At 40.9% G+C, this 25,852-nt stretch overlaps 2 protein-coding genes and 1 long non-coding RNA gene across 7 annotated transcripts in view; 2 read left to right on the top strand and 1 right to left on the bottom strand.

Moving 5' to 3' along the window:
* Positions 1-1,968: 1,968 nt before the first annotated feature.
* PDE12 (phosphodiesterase 12) lies at positions 1,969-8,156 on the bottom strand. Its single transcript, XM_077858422.1, has 3 exons — positions 6,708-8,156; positions 5,303-5,381; positions 1,969-4,750 (listed from the first exon to the last, which is right to left on the bottom strand). The coding sequence occupies exons 1-3, from the start codon at positions 8,037-8,039 to the stop codon at positions 4,308-4,310; spliced, it is 1,854 nt and encodes a 617-aa protein (XP_077714548.1). The 5' UTR covers positions 8,040-8,156; the 3' UTR covers positions 1,969-4,307.
* Positions 7,953-12,530, top strand: LOC144289874 (uncharacterized). The gene is made up of 2 exons (XR_013357831.1): positions 7,953-9,596; positions 10,308-12,530. It is a non-coding gene; the product is annotated as an uncharacterized LOC144289874 (long non-coding RNA).
* Positions 12,531-16,432: 3,902 nt separating this feature from the next.
* DNAH12 (dynein axonemal heavy chain 12) overlaps positions 16,433-25,852 on the top strand; it is a 203,626-nt gene continuing 194,206 nt past the window's right edge. For 3 of the 5 annotated variants that reach the window (XR_013357829.1, XM_077858419.1, XM_077858420.1), the window contains exons 1-2: positions 16,440-16,597; positions 17,292-17,470. Coding sequence is in view for 3 of the 5 variants with exons in the window: in XM_077858419.1 (XP_077714545.1) it covers positions 17,301-17,470 (170 nt within the window). In the remaining 2 variants the exon portion in view is untranslated. Of the gene's footprint in view, positions 16,598-17,291; positions 17,471-25,852 lie in introns of all 5 variants that reach the window. The other 2 variants (XR_013357830.1, XM_077858421.1) reach the window with 1 other exon arrangement.

The following is a 25,852-nucleotide window of genomic DNA, read 5'->3' on the forward strand; positions in this document are numbered from 1 at the left end:
TGACAACATGAACATGGATTTTAACAGCTGAGAGAGCTTGTTATAGAAGCATGAATCCAGCTGGTAGGTTATATTGAAGGTGGCATCAGGAGTTGAACTAAAAGATTTAGCATTTTTTTAAAAAAAGATTTTATTTATTCATGAGAGACAGAGAGAGAGAGAGGCAGAGACAGGCAGAGGGAGAAGCGGGCTCCACCCACGAAGTCCGATGTGGGACTCCATCCCGGGACTCCAGCTGGGATCATGCCCTGAGCCGAAGGCAGACACTCAATCACTGAGCCACCCAGGCTACCCTAGGCCCACATTTTTAAAGTGACCTTTTTTTGTTTGTTTCTTTAGGCTATTTAAACTTTCTAATTATTTACACTCCAGGACTTTTGTAAATTTTCCCCCCCAAATCTCTTCCAAAGAAGCAATGAGACTGACCTTTGCAATTTGACAAGCTTGTAAGATTAAGTAGGATTTGCTGAAGATGAGCTCTCTGGAAAAAATAGGAGTTGGGTAATCCATTGTCAATAATCTAGTTCATGACTGCAATAAAGATAAAAATGTATTGGTAGAGGACCACACTCACTTGGATGACTATAATCCAAAACACGTGAAGATATGGAGAAACGTACTCTTACATCACTGGTGGGAATGTAAAATGGTGTAGCCACTGTGGAAAACATTTTGGCAGTTTCTCGAAACATATATAACCAAAATAGTTGAAAACAGGTGCCCAAACTTGTACATGAATGTTCGTAGGAGCATTATTCATAAGTCAAAATGTGGAAACAACCCAAACGTCCATTTGGATAAACAAAATGAATAGAATATAATCAGCCATACAAAGGAATGAAGTACTGGTACTTAAAACATGGAAGTTTTTAAAACATTAAGGTAATTAAAGGCAAGCCAGTCTCAAAAGGCTGAAATATCCAAAATAAATCCATTGAGGCAGAAAGCACATTAGTAGTTGCCAGTGTCTGGAGGGGAGGAGGAAATAAGGCATGGCTACTTAATGGGTCAGAATTTCTTTTTGGGGTGATGCAAATGTTTTGGAAATAGGGATAATGGTTGCCCAAGGCTGTCAACGTACTAAATGCACTGGAATCGTACGGTTAATTTTATGTGAATTTCACTACAATTTAAAAAATGTTTTGGTGTTATCTCAAGTCCTATTGTTCTCAAGTTAGTGCTAAAAAACCACCCAATATGGCTCTAGTACCTTCAATGCTAAAGCATGTGCTTTCTCATGAAGTGGGACCACATAATTTGATTACCCAAATCAGTTAAACATCTTAAAATTGTTTCGTTCCCTAAATTAAATCTAGGTGTTTCCTTCTAGTACTAGAGTAAAATACGAAAACTTTCAAAATATTTAAATGTTTTTGAATTATGATTAGAGAATTAGTATTGGCTATAATTTAAGAGGAAAGATTTTCCCTATTTGTGTTGTCATGTGGATTTTATGATAAACTAGTAATGCAGATCTTTAACTTGCATTAAGAGGGATTTTGGTTTCCCCTCAAACCAGGTTGTAAAGAAACTCTGCCTGTTTCGCAGTTAGAGAATAGGAAATCTAATGGTGTCACCCTCCACCAGGAAGATCTTCCTATGATGTTCTTTGGACCCTCTCCCTTGTACTGTTTCTCAGATACATCTCCAAACTGAAACCACCACACCATTCTGATAATCAGGCCTAGTTCTCTCAGAAAAGTCACCACCCACTGAAATACTTGGAAATTTGAATTTTGATATTCAGAATTTTAAAGAACATCACCTTACAGCCAGAAATGATTTTTTTGCTAATAATTTATGAACTACCAGAGCATGCCTGCAGTGGATACTGTTGAAGAGTTCATTTAACAGGACAGTGTTCTATATAATAGCCTTTTAAAATCAATAACATGACATTTTGCAACGTTAATTCCTAAGGCAAAAACTTGTGACATCATAAAATGGGTTCACCAGAGGAAGAGGTCCTACACTTTCCACACTTTATTAAATGCATTTAAAAATCCAAATGTAAAAGAAAAATTCAATCACAAAGATGGCTTTAAGCACATAAACATTTCCGAATAACATTTCATTCTAACTCAGGAATACAAGGTAATTCTGGTATCTTATTTGTTCAATTTTCTTAGTGTTCCCCACCTTTGGACTCCAATTATACTAATATTTCTGTATACTGGAGATATGATCAGAGTATATGGCAAATCACAATATCCTACATTGTACTATTCTGAAATGCTGGTATATAATCTGATCATACTGTTTAGTCAGTAAATGTAAAATTTAAAGATTCAGGACATGGAATGCTTAATGTGAGTAGTTCTTCTGACCAGAGTTCAATCTAATTAGCCATAGTGCTAATACAGAATCCGAAGGTTTTCCTTATGGGTATAAGTATGTTACACTTTCTTCTTTCAAAATGTTTCTCAATTTTTTGCTTTTACAAACCTTGTTTTTTCTCAAGTTATTTTAAGGTCCTGTCAACATGTCTGAAAGCAGACCAAAAACACATTTTAAAAAGAAAGTATGTATTTTGCAAAAGAATCAAGATTCTGGCTTTAATATATTCATGTATTTGCAAACTGCTGTTAAATAAAATGCTCTCAAAAACGTTATTTAGGAAGGCACAATTCGGTAGCATCAATTTTTCATTTATAGCTTTTTCTAAATAAGATCCCAAGAAACTGCCACTTTAATTTTTCCCTTCCAATATTTTAAGTACTTCAAGGTTCAAACTGAACTGTAAGACTCATTTTCTTTTTCTTTATTTATTTATGATAGTCACACAGAGAGAGAGGGAGAGGCAGAGACACAGGCAGAGGGAGAAGCAGGCCCCGTGCACCGGGAGCCCGCTGTGGGATTCGATCCCGGGTCTCCAGGATCGCGCCCTGGGCCAAAGGCAGGCGCCAAACCGCTGCGCCACCCAGGGATCCCTAAAACTCATTTTCAAACTTGCTAAGAGTTAACAATACATTGGATAGGGAACGGAATATGAAATACAGCCTACTTTATCAAAAAGACAAAAGTTGTTATGGTATTGGGTTTAGAGATTAGTAAAGAATTTGGGACAAATTCTCATGACTGGAAAATCAGAACTCTTCTTCATGTAGATGGGCTTTTAATATCTAAGCTATAGAAACTAAATGCAGAAATATGAGATGAAACTAAATGCAGAAATATGAGATATTATAGTTATCCTGAACATCAAAAAGTAACAGCTAAATTATGGTAATAATTGAGTTAGAAGAGCCGTTACCACCCTAGGCTAGAAACTAATCAGTAAAACTGTAATTTCTAATGTTAAAGTTTGGCTTCATATTTAAATTATTTTTACAGTATATAAATTATATATACAGTATTTTCCTATAACCCAAATTATAATGCTCAAGTCTATGAAAAAGTTTATTTCAGAAATGCTCAAAAGCCCCACAACTTTCTCCTTTTTATAAAAACCAACAATTTCAAAAATACTTCCAACATAGAAATGCTCAGTGGTTCACCCAAAATGTCAAGCCCCATCAGTAGGCAGTTTCACATAAAGTAATCTATTATGCTGTCCTCTGGAATATCATATAGTCAAATACCCTATTGATTTATGAACATTTTTCATGGGCAAGATTAAAGAAAATGGGATCAAGTTGATTATGTTGCTATTTACTTTGAATACTAAATTGTGCTTCCATCCTAAAAGTTCAAATGAGCTACAGTTAAAGAATACAAATGTCCATTTGTACCATACACTAAAGAGTAAAATCCTAAAAATAACAATGAAAATGGCTTATGAAAAAGTAAAGATGAGAAGCAGTAACAATTGGTGATGGCATATTTTAATTGTTAAAGCTCTAAAGTTGCATTAAATTGCTAACCAAGTTGAGGTAGAGGTAGACTCTAATGTTACTCCTTTCAATGTGTTAGACACTGGCTTCTCACTTTAACCTGTATGCATTTCCCCCTAATTATATAAACATGATTTGATTCGAAATGTTATGATAGAAAAATTAAAGGATCATTCAAATTTTTACAAAATTCTGAATTCCTAGCTAAAAAAAAAAGGTACTTATAAAAATGTACATAATTCAATGTTCTTCCTGGGAATTATAAATATATTTGTTTTTCCTTCAAACACAGGAAAAAAAGGAAAAGTGGAAAAACTGCAAATATTATCAACAGTCGTGTAATGAAGACACTGGAACTAGAATAACATTTTGCCTTGGTGTCGGTCTAGTTTTCCTCTTTGAAGGTTACACATAGTTTTGATTCATATTAAATTCCTATTAAAGCAGACTTAAATTACATTACATTAAACAAATCTATTTCCATTTTAAATCACATACAAGTGCTATGTGATCAGAGGGGTGGGAAACACTAGGTAAGGCCTGATGCGTGGTAACTTCTTCATGACTAGGTAACGGAATCACCTGTTCCACTTCTAGAGCATTTAAGTCAATGAAAATGTAATCCAGGCATCCATGAAAACCACCAACATAATTTGTGTAAGCAGGTTCCCCACAAGCACTTTTCAGTTTGAAGAAATGGGAAAGGGACATATTGCACCGTTCCTCCTCCCCATTGGAAGCCCAGTCTTCGTGATCCTCTGGAATGCTGCCATTGACAACAAAATGATACATTCCTGTCGATGGGGTGCTATTAAAGTCTCCACAAAATATAACTGGTATGCCAGGATACAGGTCACATGAGACATGTCGAATGTGAGCCAAGGCTACTGCCATTTGAATGAGACGAATGTACCCACCTGTGAATACAGAAAACACTAATGTTAAGAACTTTTAAATGACCAGTTACCATGATATATAGCATATCTAAAAGTCGCTAAAAGAGTAGATATTAAGTTATAACAAGGGGGATGGCTGGGTGGCTCAGTGGTTCAGCGGCTGCCTTCGCCTCAGGGCTTGATCCTGGAGTGCCAGGATCGAGTCCCATACTGGGCTTCCTGCATGGAGCCTGCTTCTCCCTCTGCCTGTGTCTCTGCCTCTCTGTCTCACATGAATAAATAAAATCTTTTAAGAAAAAAAAGTTATCACAAGGAAAAAGTTATTTTTTTTGGCTCTATGAGGTGATGGATATTTAACTAAACTTATGGCAATCATTTTGCAATATATGTAAATCATTATGCTGTACCTATATTTAAACCTATAGGATGCAGTTATGACAATTGTCACCCAATGAGGTACAATTAATTATACCTCAAAAAAAAAAAAACTGAAAAAAGATGTGAGTAAACAACCTTATTGACCTTAAGTTACCCATGTTTTTTACGTCACTTGTGAAAACCACTAAAACCTACCTTTTGGATGCCAGTAGAGATGGGTATTAGCAACACATAGCCTTTTAGAAGAGTCCTTTGTAGACTGAAGAACAGAAACCTAAAATAAGCAAAGTGCCAAGAATTCAGTTGTTAACTGTCAATCTCCTGAATATTTTTAAAAAATCTAAGCCTATATGATGAACCAACATTTCATAACCTACCCTGACTGGAAAGTATGATCACAATTATGAAATTTAACTTTTGCAAGAAGTTTTAGGATGCACATGAATATAGGATTCAGCATACCATGTTTAAATAACTGTCCAATATATACAGCTTTGGAGCTAGACCCACCTAGATGGAATACCTATTTACAGCAGTGTCACATGGAGAGAGACTTTCTTCCTTAAGTCAGCTTGGTCACTGGTTAAAGGCACTATCATCCACCTCAAGGGGGACTGTTGTATTGATTCAACTGAAATGAGCTTACACAGGTGAATGAAACACACTGGGTGCTCAAAAAAAAAAGAAAAAAAAGAAAGTAGCTACTCAAATCTTACTATGAACAAAACCAGTTATCTGAAAACTCTGGACAAATATAAAAATAACATGTTTTTAAAACCTAAGGCAGCTTATGTATTGCCTGGGTGGTTCAGTTAAGTGTCTGCCCTTGGCTCAGGTCATGCTCCTGGGGTCCTGAGATCCAGCCCACCACCCTCTGACTCCACTCAGCAAGGAGCCTGCTTCTCCCTTTCCCTCTGCTGCTCCCCTTGCTTGTTTGTGCTCTGTCAAACAAGGAAAATCTTTAATAAAAACCAAGGAGGCCGGGTGGGTCAGTGGTTTAGCACCGCCTTCAGCCCAGGGCGTGATCCTGGAGGCCCGGGATGGGCACCCACATCCAGCTCCCTGCATGGAGCCTGCTTCTCCTTCTGCCTGTGTCTCTGCCCCTCTGTGTCTCTCATGGATAAATAAATAAAAATCTAAAAAAACACAAAACAAATGGAAAGATCTCATTAAAACAAAACAAAAATAAACAAACAAAAACCCAAGGCAGCTTAACACCCTGGTCAGTGATGATAAAATATATAATTAACTGGGTAAAAATCCTTGCCCTCCACTTGTGTGGATAAGTAAACTTAGCCATCTGCTTTAAAATATGTCAGCACAGTGCTTGGCAAGTAGTAAGAAATTACTAGTTATTACTATATTCTTGTATTCAGCATGTGTCTCTCCCAATAGACTAAACACCATGAAGGTCTCTTGTTAAAAGCAATCTGCAGAGTGCCTGGAACACTAAAAGTGCTCAGTATTTGCTCAAAGAATGAATGAAAGCTAACTTTTGTGCTGAAGACACAAGAGCAAACACCCTTCAGTAAAATCTGAAGGGTCTTTCAGGGCCCTAAAAACCCACCGGTCTGTAAAGACCATGGCAGAGGTACTTCACCTGGAGGACAGACGATCTCTGGAGCACTCTCTCCTGCGCAGATGGGTACACCACTAGCTTCTCCAGCAGTTCTTTGTGAAGTGGGTCGGACTCCAGGGCTTCATGGAAAGAAATGTCATGCTGGCTGAGAAGACTGAATTTGGTTTTTCGGTAGAAAGTAGCCAGGCCTTCGTGCTGCTTGATTCTAAACACGCCTTCCAGTCCGAAGGCCTCGAGGGCCGGCACCAAGCTGTCCGTAAACACGTTGCGATCAACCTCTTGCAAACAGATGAGGTCAGCGTTGTAGCCGGTGAGCTCCTTCTGGATAAGGTTCTGACGGTAGTCGAGCTCCAGAGCATAAGGGGCACAGTACGGGTACAGGACGCTCCTCGAAAACTCAGTCTGGGCGTACGTGTCGGCCAGGAGGTTGTACGAGACCGTGCGGATTAGAGAGTTGTCCGTCACCTTCTTGGTGTAGAGATGCCGGTGGTCAAAGGTGCAGGTGCCAGGCCCAGCCTCCACGGGACACACGCTTTCCAACTCCCTGCTTGGCCCCAAGCGCTGCCCATTGCCTGGGGTGCAATGAAGCTTGAGTCGTAGACCGATGTCCGCATTGGACGGCGTGTAGACGCGCTCGTTGACACCCGTCTCCGTCCAACTAGGAGAGGGTGAAGAGGGAGACAATGACGAGGGGCCCCCGCCCTCAGGCTCTGCCGCTCCGGGTCTGGCTTCCTTGTACCAGCGGAAGAGGGAGCTGGCGGGGTCCCCAAATTCGAGGCTGAGCTTGGGGCATACCGGGAAGCCGGCCATGATGTAGCGTGGCAACTGCAGCTCGGTGAAGGCCGGCGGGTTGCGCTCCACCTTGTACTTGACATCGCCGATCTGCAGCACCGCACCGTCCTGCCAGGCGTCCACGTTGAGCACATCCTCCGCCACTGCCTCCTCCCGGTAGTACAGCTTCACCACCGGCTCGCAGGCCGCGGCCGGCTCGGGCCCGGGCCCCGGCCCCGGCCCGGCACAGGCCACGCCGCCACTTGCATTTGGCCGGTTCTTCCGGCTCTTCTTGGCGGCAGCCGCCTTGGCGTGGCCTTTGAGGGCGTTGGTTGCGATGCGGCTGAGGGCCCGACCCAGAGGCTCGCTCTGGTCGCGCTGCATGTTCTTGTGGCTGCCGTCGGCCAGCGCGAACGACAGGCTTAGCTTAGGCTCCGAGGGCACGCAACGCACTACAGCGCGCTCCATGGCGCCCGCCGCCGTCTCCGTCGCCGCCGCCGCCGCCGCCTCGGCCCGAGTGTGCCGCTCCACCGCCGTGCGGACCCCACGAAGCGCGGCGCGGGAGCCTGGGAGCCTCCACATGAACCTGGTAGCCTGGCGGCCGCCAAGCGTCACATAAAGACTGAGAAGGTGCCGCCTCCGGCTCGGAGATCCATTCAGTCCTGCAACTTCCGGTTGGGGCGGGGAGAGTGCCGGATGCTCCTGCTCTGCACTTTCGCCAGGCCGGTTTATCTACTCCTTTTTCCTCCCCCCTCCGTAAGCCACGCCTGTCTTTAATCCCTCCCAGTTTAATCTTTATCTTAGAATCCAGCCATAAAGCGTGGAAAATCAAGAAACTATAGCGGTGCCAGAGGGAAATATTAGATTTACTGTTTTTTTTTTTTTTTTAATCGAAAGTGCAGTTATGGGACTGAAGGAGAGGCGCGCCAAGCCGGAAGTCGCTGGGGCGTTGTCAAGGGTTGCGCTTCCCGCGGGAAGGAGGCTCCTTCTGTGGAGTCCAGCCGCCTGCCTCGTCCTCGAGCCCCCGGACGCTAAGCTGCGCGAGGGCGTGGAGAGCTCCTCCGGGATTGCCCGCCTGGCCGCGGCCGTGGGAAGCGTTGCCCAGCTCCTCTCCACAGCGGTCTCACTGCTGCTCGTCTCTTCCGAGGTGTGGGTGCGTTCGCCTCAGGCCGACCCAAGCGCAGACCCAGGGAGGCCCTCTTTGTGGTACTTCGTAACCACGAGCGTTATCCAAGAACGATCCTGTAGGGAGCGGAGACGTCTTGTGTGGTTACAAGGTGATTAAGTTCCCTGCTCAAGGTCACCCAGACGAGGCCGGAGACTGAGAACGGCCAGTAAGAGGAAATGAGAAGTGTAGCTTCACTGGGCAGCAAATGAAGAAAGTATTTCAAGAGTGATTTTTTGTGTTGCATAGAATGAATAATCGGTGATTAACTGAAAAAACAAAACAAAACAACAAAAAAACAATACAACCTTGAAGATTCAAAGACAAATTGAGAAATCACTTCTGCCCGTAAATGATCTATTTGTATCCACTGTTACCTTATCCTACAACTAGAATGCTTTTCTGGCATTCTAGCATGAATGATTTTATATTTATTCATGAGGGACGCAGAGAGAGAGAGAGGCAGAGACACAGGCAGATGGAGAAGCAGGCTCCACGCAGGGAGCCCAACGTGGGACTCGATCCTGGGACTCCAGGGTCACGCCCTGGGCTGAAGGGAGACGCTAAACCGCTGAGCCACCCAGGGATCCCTGAAAACAGGCATTTTGAACTGTGTTCTAAAAGAATGAATTTTGCAATTACTTGAAATTTGTATTTCTGTCCTCCACTCCTCCCACCTACCAAATATTTAATACAGCGACTGGGTACTGATAGTGTATATGCAGTTCGAGGCTACAATATTAGATATAAAAGTCATTGCTTTGTATCAACTGACTAACCTAGGAAGAAAGAAAATAAGTCTTGGTAGTCCAGTTGATAGTACTTCATTTAGCAAATAGGAGTTTTGAAATGGCATTTTTTCTTATCCACAGCATTTTCCTTCATGCAGCCTTGCAGAACTCAAAATTTTTTTTTTTTTTTAGAACTCAATCTTAACTCAGCCTATATAAAGATAGAAGTCCTACCAGAAAAATGTGAGTTTCCTTCAATCAAACCGATCTCATTTAACAATTAGTCTTTTTTTTTTTTTAAGATTTTATTTATTTATTCATAGACATAGAGAAAGAGAGGCAGAGACACAGGGAGAGGGAGAAGCAGGCTCCATGCACCAGGAGCCCGACGTGGGATTCGATCCTGGGTCTCCAGGATCGCGCCCTGGGCCCAAGGCAGGCGCCAAACCGCTGGGCCACCCAGGGATCCCAGCAGTCTTCATCATAGTTTTGAGACAGTGCCTATACGTGTCATACTTCTCTTAGTTTATCATATTATATATATATAAAATATTATTTTATGAAAGAGTAAAACATACCCATGTTTTACTTCTGTAGCTTACTTCTGCTTCTATGCAAACACAAACACTTATTTTTTTTTTAAGATTTTATTTATTTATTCATGAGAGACACAGCGAGAGAGAGGCAGAGACACAGGCAGAGAGAGAAGCAGGCTCCATGCAGGGAGCCCAATGTGGGACTCGATCCTACCTTTTCAGGATCACATCCTGGGCCGAAGGCAGGCACTCAACTGATGAGCCACCCAGGTGTCCCACTTATGAACATATACCTTCCTCCTATTTGTTTACACAAACAGGGATATAGTATTCCCATGGTTCAGTACTTTCCTCTTTTTGAAAGAGGATTTCAACTACCTCTGTTTTGATCTCAAACTTCCTAATTTCTTCCTTCCAGTTTATCTCTTTACACAGGCCAAAGACCCTGCAGGCGTATCTTGTGGTAGGAGCCAAAACTACTCCCTCAAGCAGTAAGAATTGCTCTGAGCCAGCAAGTCCCCACCTCTAGACCATGATCCTTCTGGCCTTTACTGCCCACCTGCATGTATCCCTGACCTTTGTTCCACATTTACCTGGTGTAAACCTAGAGGTATTGTCAGTACTTCAGAGACCATCTTTGAAGCCACTGGTATTGGCCTTAGTGAAATAAATTCCTTTCTTGTTTGACCACCACTCATCTGTCTGCCTTTGGAGTTTGTCTGGGATGGGTGGTCAAACCTGGTCTGTTTGGAACCCTCAGAGCCGTGTGCTCTTGCACTCTTGTGCCGCAGCTAAATTTTCACTATCTTGTTAATTCTTTCAAGAGAAAGTGAATGAAAGTCACAATTTCCCACAGAAAATGTGATTAGAACTTTAACAGATTTGAAAATAATACATGTCAAAAAAAATACATAATAAGTCATGTGTTTGAAGTTCTATTTTTATGAGGCTAAATTATAATTGTATACATTATACAATTAAAATTTGAGGTCAGAAGACTGAACCAATACTATGCTTCCCCTGATACCAAAGCTAATAAAAATCATTTTATTCTGCCATTCTCAGTCCATATCAAGAAACACAAGCTAACTTTAATCAAAAGCTTAAGGTTGGTGGAGTTTTCTTTTTACTTATACGTATATCTGCAAACAGCATGTGAAGACTAGTTTCTTATGATTACCTTCACCTTGATTAATAACATTGGTAGATAACAGTATAGATTATTAATGTACCTTTATCTTTTTTACTTAAGGTCAACATGGTACTATAGTTTTGAGTGATAGTGCTCAGAAATTTTGAGTAGTACCGGGTGATACTACTTCGTGGTAATCTGCTACTTCCTTATAAATTCAAAATTTGATCATTTTCATTTGCTTTCTATTTAGAGAACCAGTATCTTTGTTTCCTTAACATTTTTTAATTTTTCCAGTTCTTAAAATTTATTTATTTGATATAGAGAGAGAGCAAGAGAAAGCACAAGCAAGGGGAAACAGCAAGCAGAGGCAGAGGGAGAAGCAGGCTTCCCACTGAGCAAGGACCCTGTTGCGGGGCTTGATTCCAGGACCCTGGGATGATAACCTGAGCCAAAGGCAGACGCTTAACCGATTGAGCTACCCGGGTGCCCCAATTTTTCCAGGTTTATTGAGATATTATTCACTTACAACTGTAATAGTCCACAGTGTATGATGTAATGATTTAATAGTATATACATATGATTACCACAAAAATTTAGTTAACATCCATCACTCCATAGTTATATTTTTAAGATCTACTCTTAGCAACTTTCAAATATATAATACAGTATTGTTAACCATATTCACCATGATGTACATTATATTCCCAGAACTTTATCTTATAATTGGAAGTTTTTACCTTTTTGACCACCTTTACCCATTCTTTTCATTCTCCTGCCTTCTACCCTTTTCTCCCTCCTCTGGCAACCACCAATATGTTCAGTTTCTTTTTTCAGATTCTACATACAAGTGAGGTAATGCAGTAATTATCTTTGTATGACTTATTTCACTTAGCATAATGACCTCAATGTCTATCCATGTTATCACAGATAGCAGGGTTTCCTTTCTTGTGGCTGAGTAATATTCCAATATCTATGTCTATATCTATTTATACCACATATTGCTTATTCGTTTATCTTTCTTAGGTTGCTTCCATGTCTTGGCTGTTATAATGCTACAGTGAACATGGGGGTGCAGATAGTGATTGTTTCCTTTAGATACATACTCAATGTAAAACCTAGAGCTAGAGGAAAACAGGAGATCTTGACCTCATCTGTCTTTCATATATAATAATCTCAAAAGCATGGCCCATAAAGAAAAATTTTTTTTAAGTTTGATTTTATAAATATTGAAGACTTTTGGAGGCACCTGAGTGGCTCAGTCAGTTAAGCAACCGACTGACTTTCAGCTCAGGTCATGATTCCAGGGTCCTGGACTGGAGCCCCACATTGGGCTCCTTGCTCAGGGCAGAATCGGCTGGATTCTCCATCTCTCTCTGACCCCCTCTTCTCTCTCTCTCTAATAAAATAAATCTTCAAAAAAATTGAAGACTTTTGCTCTTCAAAAGGCACCATTAAGAAAATGAAAAGCTAAAAAAAAAAAAAAAAAAAAAAAAAAGAAAATGAAAAGCTGTACATCAAGAGAATGTGTTTGCAAATTATAAAAAACTCATAACTATAAAAAGTTAATCCAATTTAAAAATGGAAAAAAGATTTGAATAAACATTTTATCAAAAAAAGATACATTAGGGGCAGCCCGGGTGACTCAGTGGTTTAGTGCCACCGTCAGCCCAGGGCCTGATCCTGGAGACCCAGGATCAAGTCCCACGTCGGGCTCCCTGCATGGAGCCTGCTTCTCCCTCTGCCTGTGTGTCTGCCTCTCTCTCTCTCTCTGTGTCTCTCATGAATAAATAAATAAAATCTTTAAAAATTATTTTAAAAAAAGATACATTAGTGGATAATAAGCACATGAAAATGATGAAAGATAGTTGGAAGGCAGGCAGGTACAAGCCCCTCAACCTCCACTCCCCGTCCCCTGCCCTAAGAGGAAACCATCCTTAAAAGGATTTTACACCACCCTGGATGGAGCCCTCCACCCTTTTCCATGTGATAGATAGGTGACAAAAACCTGATAGGATGACAGGCACGGGAAGGGTTAATCAGATTAAAATAGCCTGCTTGGGGATCCCTGGGTGGGCTCAGCAGTTTAGTGCCTGCCTTTGGCCTGGGGTGTGATCCTGGAGTTCTGGGATCAAGTCCCACACCCGGCTCCCGCGTGGAGCCTGCTTCTCCCTCTGCCTGTGTCTCTGCCTCCTTCTCTCTCTCTCTGTGTCTCTCATGGATGAATAAATAAAATCTTTAAAAAAATAAAATAAAACAGCCTACTAACAAGCCCATAAAAACCCCTAGACTGCAGCCCCGGTGGCACAGCGGTTTAGAGCCGCCTGCAGCCCAGGGTGTGATCCTGGAGACCCGGAATCCAGTTCCACGTCGGGCTCCCTGCATGGGGCCTGCGTCTCCCTCTGCCTGTGTCTCTGCCTTTCTCTCTCTGTGTCTCTCATGAATAAATAAATGAAATCTTAAAAAAAAAACAAAACCCTAGACTTAGAAACTCTGGTGGCAACCCTCTGGGGTCCCCTCTCTTTCAGTTTTTGTACTATCATTCAATAAACCTTGCTTTGCTGCCTACCACTCTGTCTGGTTTACCTCTTCATTCTTAGGTGTGACCAAGAACCATGGGTGCCAACGGAGAAAAAAAATCCTAAAACAAAAGGTGTTCAGCATCATTAGTATTTAGGGAAATGCAAATTAAAAACACAATGAGATACTACTATATGTCCACTAGAATGGCTGTAATAAAAAAGATACACAATACCAAGTGTTGGCAAACACACAGGGAAGTTGGAACCCTTATATGTTGCTGGTAGGAATATAAAATCTTTCAGCCACTTTGGAAAACAGTTTTAACAGTTTGACAGTTCTTAAAAGGTTAAACATAGACTTACCATTCAACCCAGTAATTCCATTCTAGGTTTCTATGGATGAGAAATAGAAATGTATGTTCATCCTAACACCCGTACATGAATGTTCATGTCAGGGTTATTCATAATAGCCCCAAACTGGAAGCAATCTGTCAACTGGTGAATGGATAAACCAAATATGATATATCCACATAATGGAAGACTATTCAATAAAAATGAACTTCTGTTACATACCTCACATGGGTGAACCTCAAACGTGTTATTAAGTGGAAGAAGCCAAATACAATGTGGAGGCCGAGAAATATTAAGGCCATCCCACCTAAAGTTTAGCATTAGCACAAGTACAGCCATCTTAGGCCCCTGTGAATAAGAGCTGAACTTTACTACGGGAAAAACTGCAGAATGTCCTTGGCAGGGAATCCCATATCACAAGGACAACGGAGCCCACGCCCATGGTAGAAAGTCCCATATTAGAATGAGAAAAGAGCTCAATGCCCTTGAAAGCCCCATATCAGAATGTAAATAGAACTTGAGAAATTTCTCCACCCCTTCTGAAAATCCCCTAGACCAGCCTATAAAAAACCCAGCTGTAACCCACTTCGGGGTCCAAGTCCCTGCTCTGCTGTGTTGGGTATACTTGGACCCAAGCTCGAGCTTGCTAATAAACCCTCATGCGCTTGCATCGGTGTTGGCTCCTTGGTGGTTTCTTGGATTCGGAATCTTGGGCACAACATACAAAAGACTACATACTTTTTTATTCCATTTATATGAAATTTTCAGAACTTAACAAACCTATAGAGGCCAAAAGCAAACCAGTGGTTGCTTGGGGCTGGGAGTGAGAGTGGGGATTCACTGCATATAGCCCTAGGGAACTTCTTGAAGTGATTGAAATGTTTTAGATCTGGATCTTGGTAATGGTTGTATAATTTTCTATATTTACTAAAGAAATCATTGAATTATAGAATTTAAAATGGTAAAAATTTTTAGTACCTAAATTATACCTATATAAAGCTATTTAAAAAAGATATACAAAAAATAAATAAAAATAAAAGATATACATTGTTATTAGGGTTTAATGAGGCAAGCAGAACCAGTAGATTATACATATCCCCTATATTTATCCAGATGTATGTACTGATATATATATATAAGCTAATATAAATGTATATATATTTAAAATTATTACAAGGAATTAGCTTATGTAGTTGTGGGAACTGGCTAAGCAAGTCCAAGATCTTAGGGCAGGCTGTCAGAAAGGGAAGATCCAGAGATGAGAGCAATTATAAACCTATCAGCTGTTTAGAGTCTGACTCAGTGCGTGCCTAAACCTTTTCTTTAAAAGGATTTCCACTGATTGAGTCAGTCCCACCCAGATACTCTCCCTACTTTAACATCAATTTACTAGGATTTGAATTGCATTTACAAAATCTCTTTATTGCAGCACCAGATTAGTGTTTAACTGAATAACTGAACTGTGAGAGGTTGTGGGTATGATACAAAAGACTTCTGTCTTCCCTTAAATCCAGTTTATAGGGATCCCTGGGTGGCGCAGTGGTTTAGCGCCTGCCTTTGGCCCAGGGCGCGATCCTGGAGACCCGGGATCGAATCCCACGTCGGGCTCCCGGTGCATGGAGCCTGCTTCTCTCTCTGCCTGTGTCTCTGCCTCTCTCTCTCTCTCTCTGTCTGTGTGACTATCATAAATAAATTTAAAAAATTAAAAAAAATTCTTTCCATGATGACTGGCACTCTATGTCAAATTGCTCAAATATTTGTTGAATGAATATACCATCAATACACCACCAGGACTTACTCATCCTCAATTTTATTTATGCACATGATATTTGTGTAGGCTATCATAGTTTAGATGGAGTACCCATTGTACAGCCTCTCAAAGCAGTTTCACATTTCTGTCTCTGAGCATACCTATAAATTGACACACCTTAACCTTTTTTGCCAAGGATTTCCTGAAGGAAAAGTACTATATAAACAAATACCAAATATAGAAAGAAGAGGGAATCCCTGGGTGGCTCAGCGGTTTAGCGCCAGCCTTTGGCCCAGGGGGCAATTCTGGAGTCCCGGGATCGAGTCCCACGTCGGGCTCCCGGCATGGAGCCTGCTTCTCCTTTCTCCTGTGTCTCTGCCTCTCTCGCTCTCTATCATGAATAAATAAATTTTAAAAAAAGAAAGAAGGAAAAATTATGTTGCTGATTATTTACAGGGAAGTCACCATGGGAACATTTGAAGACTTTATCCTCCTCTGAGAGCGTTTACATAAATCTATTTTCCAACTCATCCAAGTTTCCAATATTGCAGTTTTCCATAACTTGAAGATCCGGATTCCCTGGACTTCTTCTAAGGGAAAGCAGTTAGGTTAAAAACAAAACAAAACAAAAACCTCATTCCTCCACCCTCCGTTCCTAATGGATTAGTACTGAATTGAGTAATGAGTTACTGTGACAGGTAATCCTAATCGGCCGCTCGCAGCTCAGCAACTGCCTCTCCAGGCAACCTCTACCGGGTCTCTCCAGCCGCTACCGGGACGGTTTCCATGGCGACAACTTTGTTTATACACGGCAGGCGGACTGCCCAGCTCGTCGGGAGCGGTGGGATTCCCGAGGTTTCACCCCTCGTGTCCCTTCTTCCTTTCGCCAGAGGAGAAGCTAACTGAACCTTTCCCTCTCTGCGCAGCCGGAGTAGTGAAAAGCAATCAGATAGGTACTTCCTTGACTTCAGTTTTTTTCTCACTCCTCTCCCAGAGTCGGAGATCTCTAACTGGGTGCCGGCAGAAATACTCTTTTTCAAGGCAAGACTCTCCCAATTTCTGCGGGCTTCCGCTACGAACGCAGTTGGTATCACAGTTACCATTTACATGACATTTTAGACTTTCTATGCAAAAAAGTATGCCTATTTTTTGCTTGATCATTGTATCACTTCCTAGGAAGGTAGCAAGACTAAGGTACAATATTGGTGTTTAAAAGTGTTAATGGTGTCAAACATCAGCTTTTTTGGGAGCAGGGTTATACCTCAACAACTGGATTTTATTGTTGTGGTGGTAGTGGTGGTTTGGATTTTAAGGAAAAAATGTGAACCTAGAATTTTAGGACTTGTAGGGGTATTTAGAGGGCATCTAATCCAGTTCCTTAACTTCATCCATGGGAAAACTGAAACCCTAACTGGGAAGTGACTGGTTTCATTTCTTCAAAGCAAGTGGGATGTAGACTTGTAACAAGAATCCCTGCCCAAACCTCAACTGTCATTCTTTAGACTAATATCATACTTGGGAAGAAGATCTAAAAAATCTGGAATTTTTGGTACTGATAGCTAAGATATAAGTATATTGAGGCTAACATTTACAATAACGGTTTTATGAGCTTTTTCTCCTCATAGTATAAAATATTTTAATCTTCAGGAGATCAACATGTCAGATCCAAACAAAGCTGCCATCGCAGCAGAAAAGGAGGCTCTGAACTTGAAGTTACCTCCCATTGTGTGCCCCCCTGAAGACATAGGTGTTGACACATCAGCACAAAGTAAATTGCTGAATTACAGAAGATCTAAGGAGCAGCAGAAGACAATTAATCAGTTAGTGTAAGTAGCATATTGGAAATAAATCTTTTATGGAGTTGAACTGAAATGATTAGTGTTCATAGTCTCATGAAAAAGCTTTAACTATGTAGGTTGTTCATGGGCGAAATACCATTTTCAAGTTCAATTAGGGAAACAAAAAAAGTAATCACCTTAATAAATGTTACATATCACTATATATATGTTATATATCACTATATATATAGATATATATGTCTATATATGTCACTATATCTATAGTTAATATAGTGCTTATGCTAATCACTGCTTACTCTAAGCATTGTTTTTATCACTTCACCTGTACTTCTCACAACTACCCTCTATGATGGGTACTATTCTTATCTCTATTTTTGAAAAAGATTTTATTTATTTATTCATCAGTGACACAGAGAGAGAGTGAGAGGCAGAGACGTAGGCAGAGGGAGAAGCAGGCTCCCTGTGGGAACCCTGATGCAGGACTCAATCCTAGGACCCTGGGATTGTGCCTTGAGCCAAAAGCAGATGCTCAACCACTGAGCCACCCAGGTGCTCCTCTTACCTCTATTTTATAAATGTAGGTTTACTCAATGTTTTAGTATACTTAGAGATTAAAGAAATGCCTTAGGAATTACATATTGTTTTTACTCCACAACCTTTCATAATCTCACATTGTTATGTTGAACTACTTGCAGTTCCATGAATATATTCTATTTTTCACAGTTTGGTGAAAAATAAATTTCATAATTACTCCCTGTAGTTTCCTTCACTTGAAAGTATTTGTCTGCCTGAATATTTATACTAGTTCTTCAAGGCTTAGTTTTTGGATCACCTTCTCTAGAAAGTCTTCTCCTAATCCCCTTCGTACAGCTTTAGCTTTTTCCTTATATTTCTCTTACATCAGTTTATTTAGCAATATTACCTACCAACTGTTAAACAGACACTGTACTTGTTACTAGGGAGACCAAAGAGATTACAACAGAAGGGATTGTGTCTTTATCTTCTGGTAGGAAAGACAGATAGTGGACATTTAAAAACAAATAATCAAAAAGAGTATGTTAGCCTTTTAGTAGTGATGGATACTATGATGATATAAAATTGTGGGGTAGAGAGTGATGGGGAAGTTGTCTCAAGCAACATCATAGGAAAATCCTATGGAGATGATATTTAAGTAGAAATCTAAAGAGTAAGAAGCTGAAGTGTAGGGGTGGTTTAGTCAGTTAAACATCTGCTTTTGGCTCAGGTCTTGATCCTGGAGTCCTGGGATTGAGCCCTGGGTTGGGCTCCCTGTTCAGTGGGGAGCCTGCTTCTCTCTCTCCTTCTGCCATTCCCCCTGCTTGAATGCATTCCCTCTTTCTCTAGGTCAAATAAATAAATAAAATCTTAAAAAAAAAAAAAAAGAGTAAGAAGCTTTTCATTTAAATAAACATGGGAATGGCTCTCTAGCAAAGGGGATAACAAGTGTTGAAAGCCCTGAATATGAATGCTTTTGTGTGTTCTAGGAGCTGACAAAGGCCAGTGGAGCCTGGGGAAGAGTGGTGTATCAGGTGAAGGTGGACAGAAAGTGAGAGTGAAAGGGTTTTTAAGCCATGCTAATGAAGGGCAGAGTGTGAATGGCTTTTTAAGACATGATAATGAATCCAGGTTCCACTTTAAGTACAATGAAGGCCAACAAAATGTTTTAAACTAGCACATGACATGAAATTCAACTTACATTTAAAAATACCACTCTGGCTATTAAGAATAGACTGAAATGGAAGGAAGAGGGCAAGAGTAGAGGGAAACAAGGAGACCAGGTAGGATGATTTTGTAGTAACATAGGTGAGAGCTTTCAGTGGCTTGGATAAGTCTGGAGACAGTGGAGGAGGAGAGAATTAGATTTATAGGGGATAGGTTTGTCTTTTTTTTTTTTTTAAGATTTATTTATTTATTCAGAGAGAGAGAGAGAGTGAGAGAAAGGCAGAGACACAGGCAGAGGGAGAAACAGGCTCCATGCAGGAAGCCCGATGTGGGACTTGATCCCGGGTCTCCAGGATCACACCCCAGGCTGCAGGAGGTGCCAAACCGCTGCGCCATCGGGGCTGCCCAGGGGATAGGTTTGGATCCAGAATCAGTAGGACTTGCTATTGGATTGGCTTTGGTAACAAGGTGAATGGTAGGGTCTATAGACAATCAGAAGTCCAGGAGATGGGGGAGGTAAGTTTTGAAGGTTAGGTACTTATCTGACATCTAAGGGGAAATATGTTAAGTAGGCAGCTGAATATATAAGAGAAGAGGTTTAGGCTAAAGATACAAATTTGGGAGTCAGCAGAATGTGGACAATTGTTAAAGCTATGAGGAATAGTTCAAATCACCTAGAGATGGTAAAAATTGAGAGGAGAAGATAGCTCAGGACTAAGCCTTTAGGAATTATAATTATTTATTTTTTAAAGATTTTATTTATGAATGAGAGAGAGAGAGAGAGAGAGAGAGAGAGAGAGAAGGAGGAGCAGAGAGAGAGGGACAAGGAGACTTCAAGCTGAATTTGGTGCCCGATGCAGGGCTTGATCCCACAACCCTGAGATCATGACCTGGGCTGAAATCAAGAGTCAAATGCCCAACTGACTAAGCCACACAGGCGCCCCAGAAATGATAATATTTAGATGTTGGGTACAGAAGGGTCAATCAGCAAATAGATCGAGGAAGTGTGACTTTCTCAACAACATGGTATATTATTGTGTCTTTGTTGCTATTCTCTTCAACTAACTTTGGCATAGGTAAGGGCAGATCTCTCAACACAAAGCACAGTATCTGGCATGTTACTGTTGGTGAATTGAATGAGTGAATAAAGGAAATTTTTATAGAGGAACCTAACTCTTGTGCTTTCTACAGATGTTTAAGTAGTACCTCTCTCATTTGGGTGCTTAATAAAAAATAGTCTCAGAATTACCTGAAGCATACTGCTGTATTAATACTGAGATTAGAATTGCCATGTGTTTATTTAGGATAAATGCATTTGCGATGAAAGATTTTTATACCAGAAACACATTTTTCTGGATGACTGTGGATTTTGTGATTCTCTGGTCTTACTGATCTACCTATTAGGCAATAGGAATGTAGATTTCCCTGTTTCAAAGTCTGTTAATAGAGAGAGCTCCAGGACTGAGGTAGGATGTAAGGTGTCCTGGGCAGAACTGGGCCCCTTCTGTGACCAGTGCCTGGGAACAGTTGGCTGAGGAAAAAAAAATTATTTTGCAGCTTCTGGAGTCCCAGGAATGAGTCACTTCTTCCTTGACCACTATCTCCTTCTTGATTCAGACCAACCTTTCTCTCCTTCACTTCATGTGGTCTCTCACACAGTTGCTTTGAAATTATACAATTTTTGTTTATTTGTTTTTGACTGTCAACACACAAAGCAAAAACAGAGAACAAAAAGGTTCACTTTTATATTCTTCCCAGCTCTTTTTATTTATAACCGGTAGGAGAAAACACACTCCAGGAAATTGTTGCTATCTTAAAGGGTAGCTTTATATATAAAGAGCTCAAGGAGGTCAAGCATATTTTTGTTGGGATAATTACAGTGCAAGTCGGCTGTAGCTAGCATACCATACTACCATACTAGCATACCAAAGTATGAGGCAAATTCCTTGAAAGTGTGGATCAGTGAGAGCTAGGCTATTCAGGGAAATAATGACAGATGAAAGGAAGTCTGGCTGGGGCCTTGATGATTCATAAAGAAAAAAGGAAGGAGGATATTCCAGTCACATTTTCTACTTTATGTGAAAAAGCATTTGGAATTTTAGTCAGGCTCAATAAGAGTCAACATGGAAATTAGACTACTCAAAGCTAGTTCAGGTGTGCCTGGCTCAATAGAGCTCAATAGAGCTTGGGACGTTTGATCTTGTGGTCAAGAGTTCAAGCTCCACATTGGGCTTAGAGCCTACTTAAAAAAAAATCGAGTTTCATGTTAGACTGCTTTGATAAATGTAAAATGTCTAGAATGCATGATAGAAAATTTTCGCTCTGCACTGATTAAACAACATCTGGTATTCTAGGGTCACACTTTAAGAGGTATGTTGATAAACCATAATAGGCATGGAAGAGAGAGGAATTTTGAAAAACTATCTCATTTGAAGGAGGCTGATCTGCTTAATGGGTAAGAGTATAGACTGGCATCAGACTGCCCTGAGTTCATATCCTGTCTCTGCAGCTTATCAGCCATGCATGAATTTGGCAAGTTAAGTAACTTTGCTTATCTTCATCTTTCTGTCTGTAAGATGGAGATAAGAATAGTGCTATTGTCAGGATTTTTGTGGGAGTTAAATGAGATCTATGCACTTAAGGTCTTAAGTCAATGCCTAAAACATAATAAGCTCACCACAAGTGGTAACTTTTATTGACAAATAGTTGAAAGAACTGGATAGTTATCATTAAGTTTCAGAAGGGTAACAGAAAAAGAATATGACTTTTTGTATATAGCTCTAGAGAACAAAAGTTACAAGGATATAACTCAATATAAAAATTCCGTTTCTAAGGATATAGGCCAGGGCACCTGGGTGGCTTAGTTGGTTAAGCATCTGCCCTTGAATCACGTCATGATCCTGGGGTCATGGGATTGAGTCCCGCATTGGGCTCCCTGCTCAGCAGGGAACTTGCTTCTCCCTCTCCCCATCTGTTTGTGCTCTCTCTCGCTATATCTCTCTCTCTCCCTCAAATAAATAAATAAAATCTTAAAAAAAAAAAACAAGAATATAGTTAGCTGACAGTAAATTGGTCTACCTCAGAAAGTGATGAATGTCATCCCCCTTACTCATCTCTGGGTACAACTTGATATTTTTGAGAGTATTCATGCATCAAATAAGGTACTGAATTAGATACACAAGATTTTTTTCCAAATCCATAGGTATTTATGGACCTTGATGGCCACTAAGTGTTGTAGTTAGAGCAGTGAGCAAAACAGACATGGCCTTTGTCTCTCTGGAACTTAACCATCTATGCTTTTATGGTTTTGGTGGCCATCTTTTCTTTTACATTTCTTTTGGTTCTCCTGCCTCTCTGACCACATCTCTTTTTCCTCCTTCAATTGTGTTTTTTTCTTATTCTTGTCAAGGTTGGCATCCTCCAAATTCCTTTTCAGGTCTCTTCTTTTCCTTGTATACTCTCTGCTTTGGCCATCTCCCCCAGTGTACCTTTGCAAACTGATGGATTTATCTTCCTACAAATGTTTCCATGCTCAAAAACTCTCAGCAATTCTCCATTGTTATTGAATTAAAAAAAAAAAAAACAGCCCTGCTCTTTGAGGCCCTTAGTTGGATATTCCAGTCTATTTCTCCAAATTAATTTCCATTTGGTCCCATAACCAATGAGCATATTGGACAATTCCCTACTACTCCTTATTTTTTCCTTTGATCATTTCCTTGACTTCCTGTTCCTTAGGAGAGTCTTGTTTGTTCAGATCTATCTACCCAGGAAAACTACATCTTCACCTGAAATCCCCTCCTCTATTTAAACTCATCGTAAATGCTAACTTTTTCATGTAGCCTTTATAGACACCTCCAGGTCGAAGTGAACTTGTTCCTTCCTCTGAACCATCAGGGTCCCATAAAAGGCATATGATACCTGTTTTTATCTCCTCACCCTTTCAGCTTATCAATTCCTTGAGGTTTGTTGCTGTTATATTTTTAATAAAACCTAGAGGGGATGCTTGCATGGTTCAGTGGTTGAATGTCTTCGGCTTAGGGTATGATCCTGGGGTCCTGGGATCGAGTCCCACATTGGGTTCCCCATGGGGAGCCTGCTTCTCCCTCTGCCTATGTCTTTGCCTCTCTCTCTCTGCGTCTCTCATGAATGAATAAATAAAATCTTTAAAAAAATACCAAACCTAGTAGAATGCTTGCGTAATATGAGCATTCAATAAATTTTCAATAAATATGTGACAGATGGATTAGATGACATAACTTTATTTTATGGATGATAAATTCCTATGTTCAAATTGTTAAAAAAATGTTTTAAAAGATTTTATTTATTTATTTGAGAGAGAGAAAGAGAGAGAGAGAGAGAACATAAGCAGGGGGAGGAACAGAAAGAGAAGCAGACTCCCCACTGAATAGAGAACCTGCTGACATGGGGCTCTATCCCAAGACCCTGGGATCATGACCTGAGCCAAAGGCAAATGCTTAACCCACTGAGCCACCCAGGCCACCCTCTGTTCAAACTATTTATCAAGTACCTACTATGTGACCAAGTACTGTTCTGAGCATTAGGGGCAAGGCAATGAATAAAATAGTCTACAACATGTAATATGTCAAATGATGGTAAATTCTATGAAGCAGGGTAAGTAAGGACAAAAAGGTTGGAGAGTGAAGGAAGTGCTACTTAATATAAGGGGTAAGCAAAGGGGAATGCCTGGGTGGCTCAGTGGTTGAGCATCTGTCTGCCTTTGGCTCAGGGCGTGATCCTGGAGTCCTGGAATCAAGACCCACATCGGGCTTCCTGTATGGAGCCTGCTTCTCCCTCTGCCTGTGTCTCTGCCTCTCTCTCTCTCTCTGTCTCTCATGAATAAACAAATAAAGTCTTAAAAAAAGGGGAGGGGGCCTGGACGCCCCGAGTAAGCATCGTTAAAGTCTCCCCTCCCACCCCCGTCATGTCTAAGTCAGGATCTCCCAAAGAGCCCGAGCAGTTGCAGAAGCTCTTCATCGGAGGTTTGAGCTTCGAAACAACCGATGAGAGTCTGAGGAGCCATTTTGAGCAATGGAGAATGCTTACGGACCGTGTGGTAATGAGAGATCCGAACACCAAGTGCTCCAGAGGCTTTGGGTTTGTCACGAATGTCACCGTGGAGGAGGTGGATGCAACCATGAATGCAAGGCCACCCAAGGTGGATGGAAGAGTTGTGGAAGCAAAGAGGGCTAGCTCAAGAGAAGATTCTCAAAGACCTGCTGCCCACTTAACTGTGAAAAAGATTTTTGCTGGTGGCATTAAAGAAGACACTGAAGAACATTATCTAAGAGATTATTTTGAACAGTATGAGAAAATTGAAGTGATTGAGATCATGACTGACCGAGGCAGTGGCAAAAAGAGAGGTTTTGCTTTTGTGACCTTTGACGACCACGACTCTGTAGACAAGATTGTCATTCAAAAATACCATCCTGTGAATGGCCACAACTGTGAAGTAAGGAAAGCCCTATGGAAGCAAGAGATGGCTAGTGCTTCGTCCAGCCAAAGAGGCCGAAGTGGTTCTGGAAACTTTGGTGGTGGTCGTGGAGGTGGTTTTGGTGGGAATGACAACTTTGTCGTGGAGGGAACTTCAGTGGTCGAGGTGGCTTCAGTGGCAGTCGAGGTGGTGGTGGATATGGTGGCAGTGGGGATGGCCATAACACATTTGGTAATGATGGAAGCAACTTTGGAGGTGGTGGAAGCTATAACGATTTTGGCAATTGAAACAATCAATCCTCAAATTTTGGACCCATGAAAGGAGGAAATTTTGGAGGCAGAAGCTCTGGCCCCTATGGTGGTGGAGGCCAATACTTTGCCAAACCATGAAACCAAGGTGGCTATGGTGTTCCAGCAGCAGCAGCAGCTATGGCAGTGGCAGAAGGTTTCAATTACTGCCAGGAAACAAAGCTTCGCAGGAGGGAAGAGCCAGAGAAGTGACAGGGAAGCTACAGGTTACAACAGATTTGTGAACTCAGCCAAGCACAGTGGTGGCAGGGCCTAGCTGCTACAAAGAAGACATGTTTTAGACAATACTCATGTGTATGGGCAAAAAACTCGAGGACTGTATTTGTGACTAATTGTATAACAGGTTATTTTAGTTTCTGTTATGTGGAAAGTGTAAAGCATTCCAACAAAGGGTTTTAATGTAGTTTTTTTTTTTTTTTTTGCACCCATGCTATTGATTGCTAAATGTAATAGTCTGATCATGATGCTGAATAAATGTGTCTTTAAAAAAAAGGGGGGAGGGTAAGCTAAGCCTTCTCTGACAAGGTGGCTTTTGAATGGGGACAATACATATGAGGGCCTACTAGGCATCAGGATTAAATTAAAATTTGTAAGTTTGAATTGAAAAAAATTTGATTTTTATTTTTAGTCTCATTCATTTACAGTACACATGAATAATTTGAAAATTAAACTCTTGGGACACCTGGGTGTCTCAGCAATTGAGTGTCTGCCTTTGACTCAGGGCATGATCCCAGGTCTGGGGATCCTGTCCTGCATTGGGCTCTCTGCAAGGAGGCTGCTTCTCCCTCCATGTCTCTGCTTTTCTATCTGTGTCTCTCATGAATAAATATATAAAATCTTAAAAAAAAAAAAAAAGAGAAAATTTAAGTCTCATTGATAATGACTATTGGGATTTGTTTCTTATAGAAAATTCAGTAAGATAAAGAAGTCTTGAGTATCTCTTCCATAAGTATAATTGAAAAGATGTTC

The sequence above is a fragment of the Canis aureus genome, chromosome 19 (assembly GCF_053574225.1).
Source record: "Canis aureus isolate CA01 chromosome 19, VMU_Caureus_v.1.0, whole genome shotgun sequence".
NCBI lineage: Eukaryota > Metazoa > Chordata > Mammalia > Carnivora > Canidae > Canis > Canis aureus.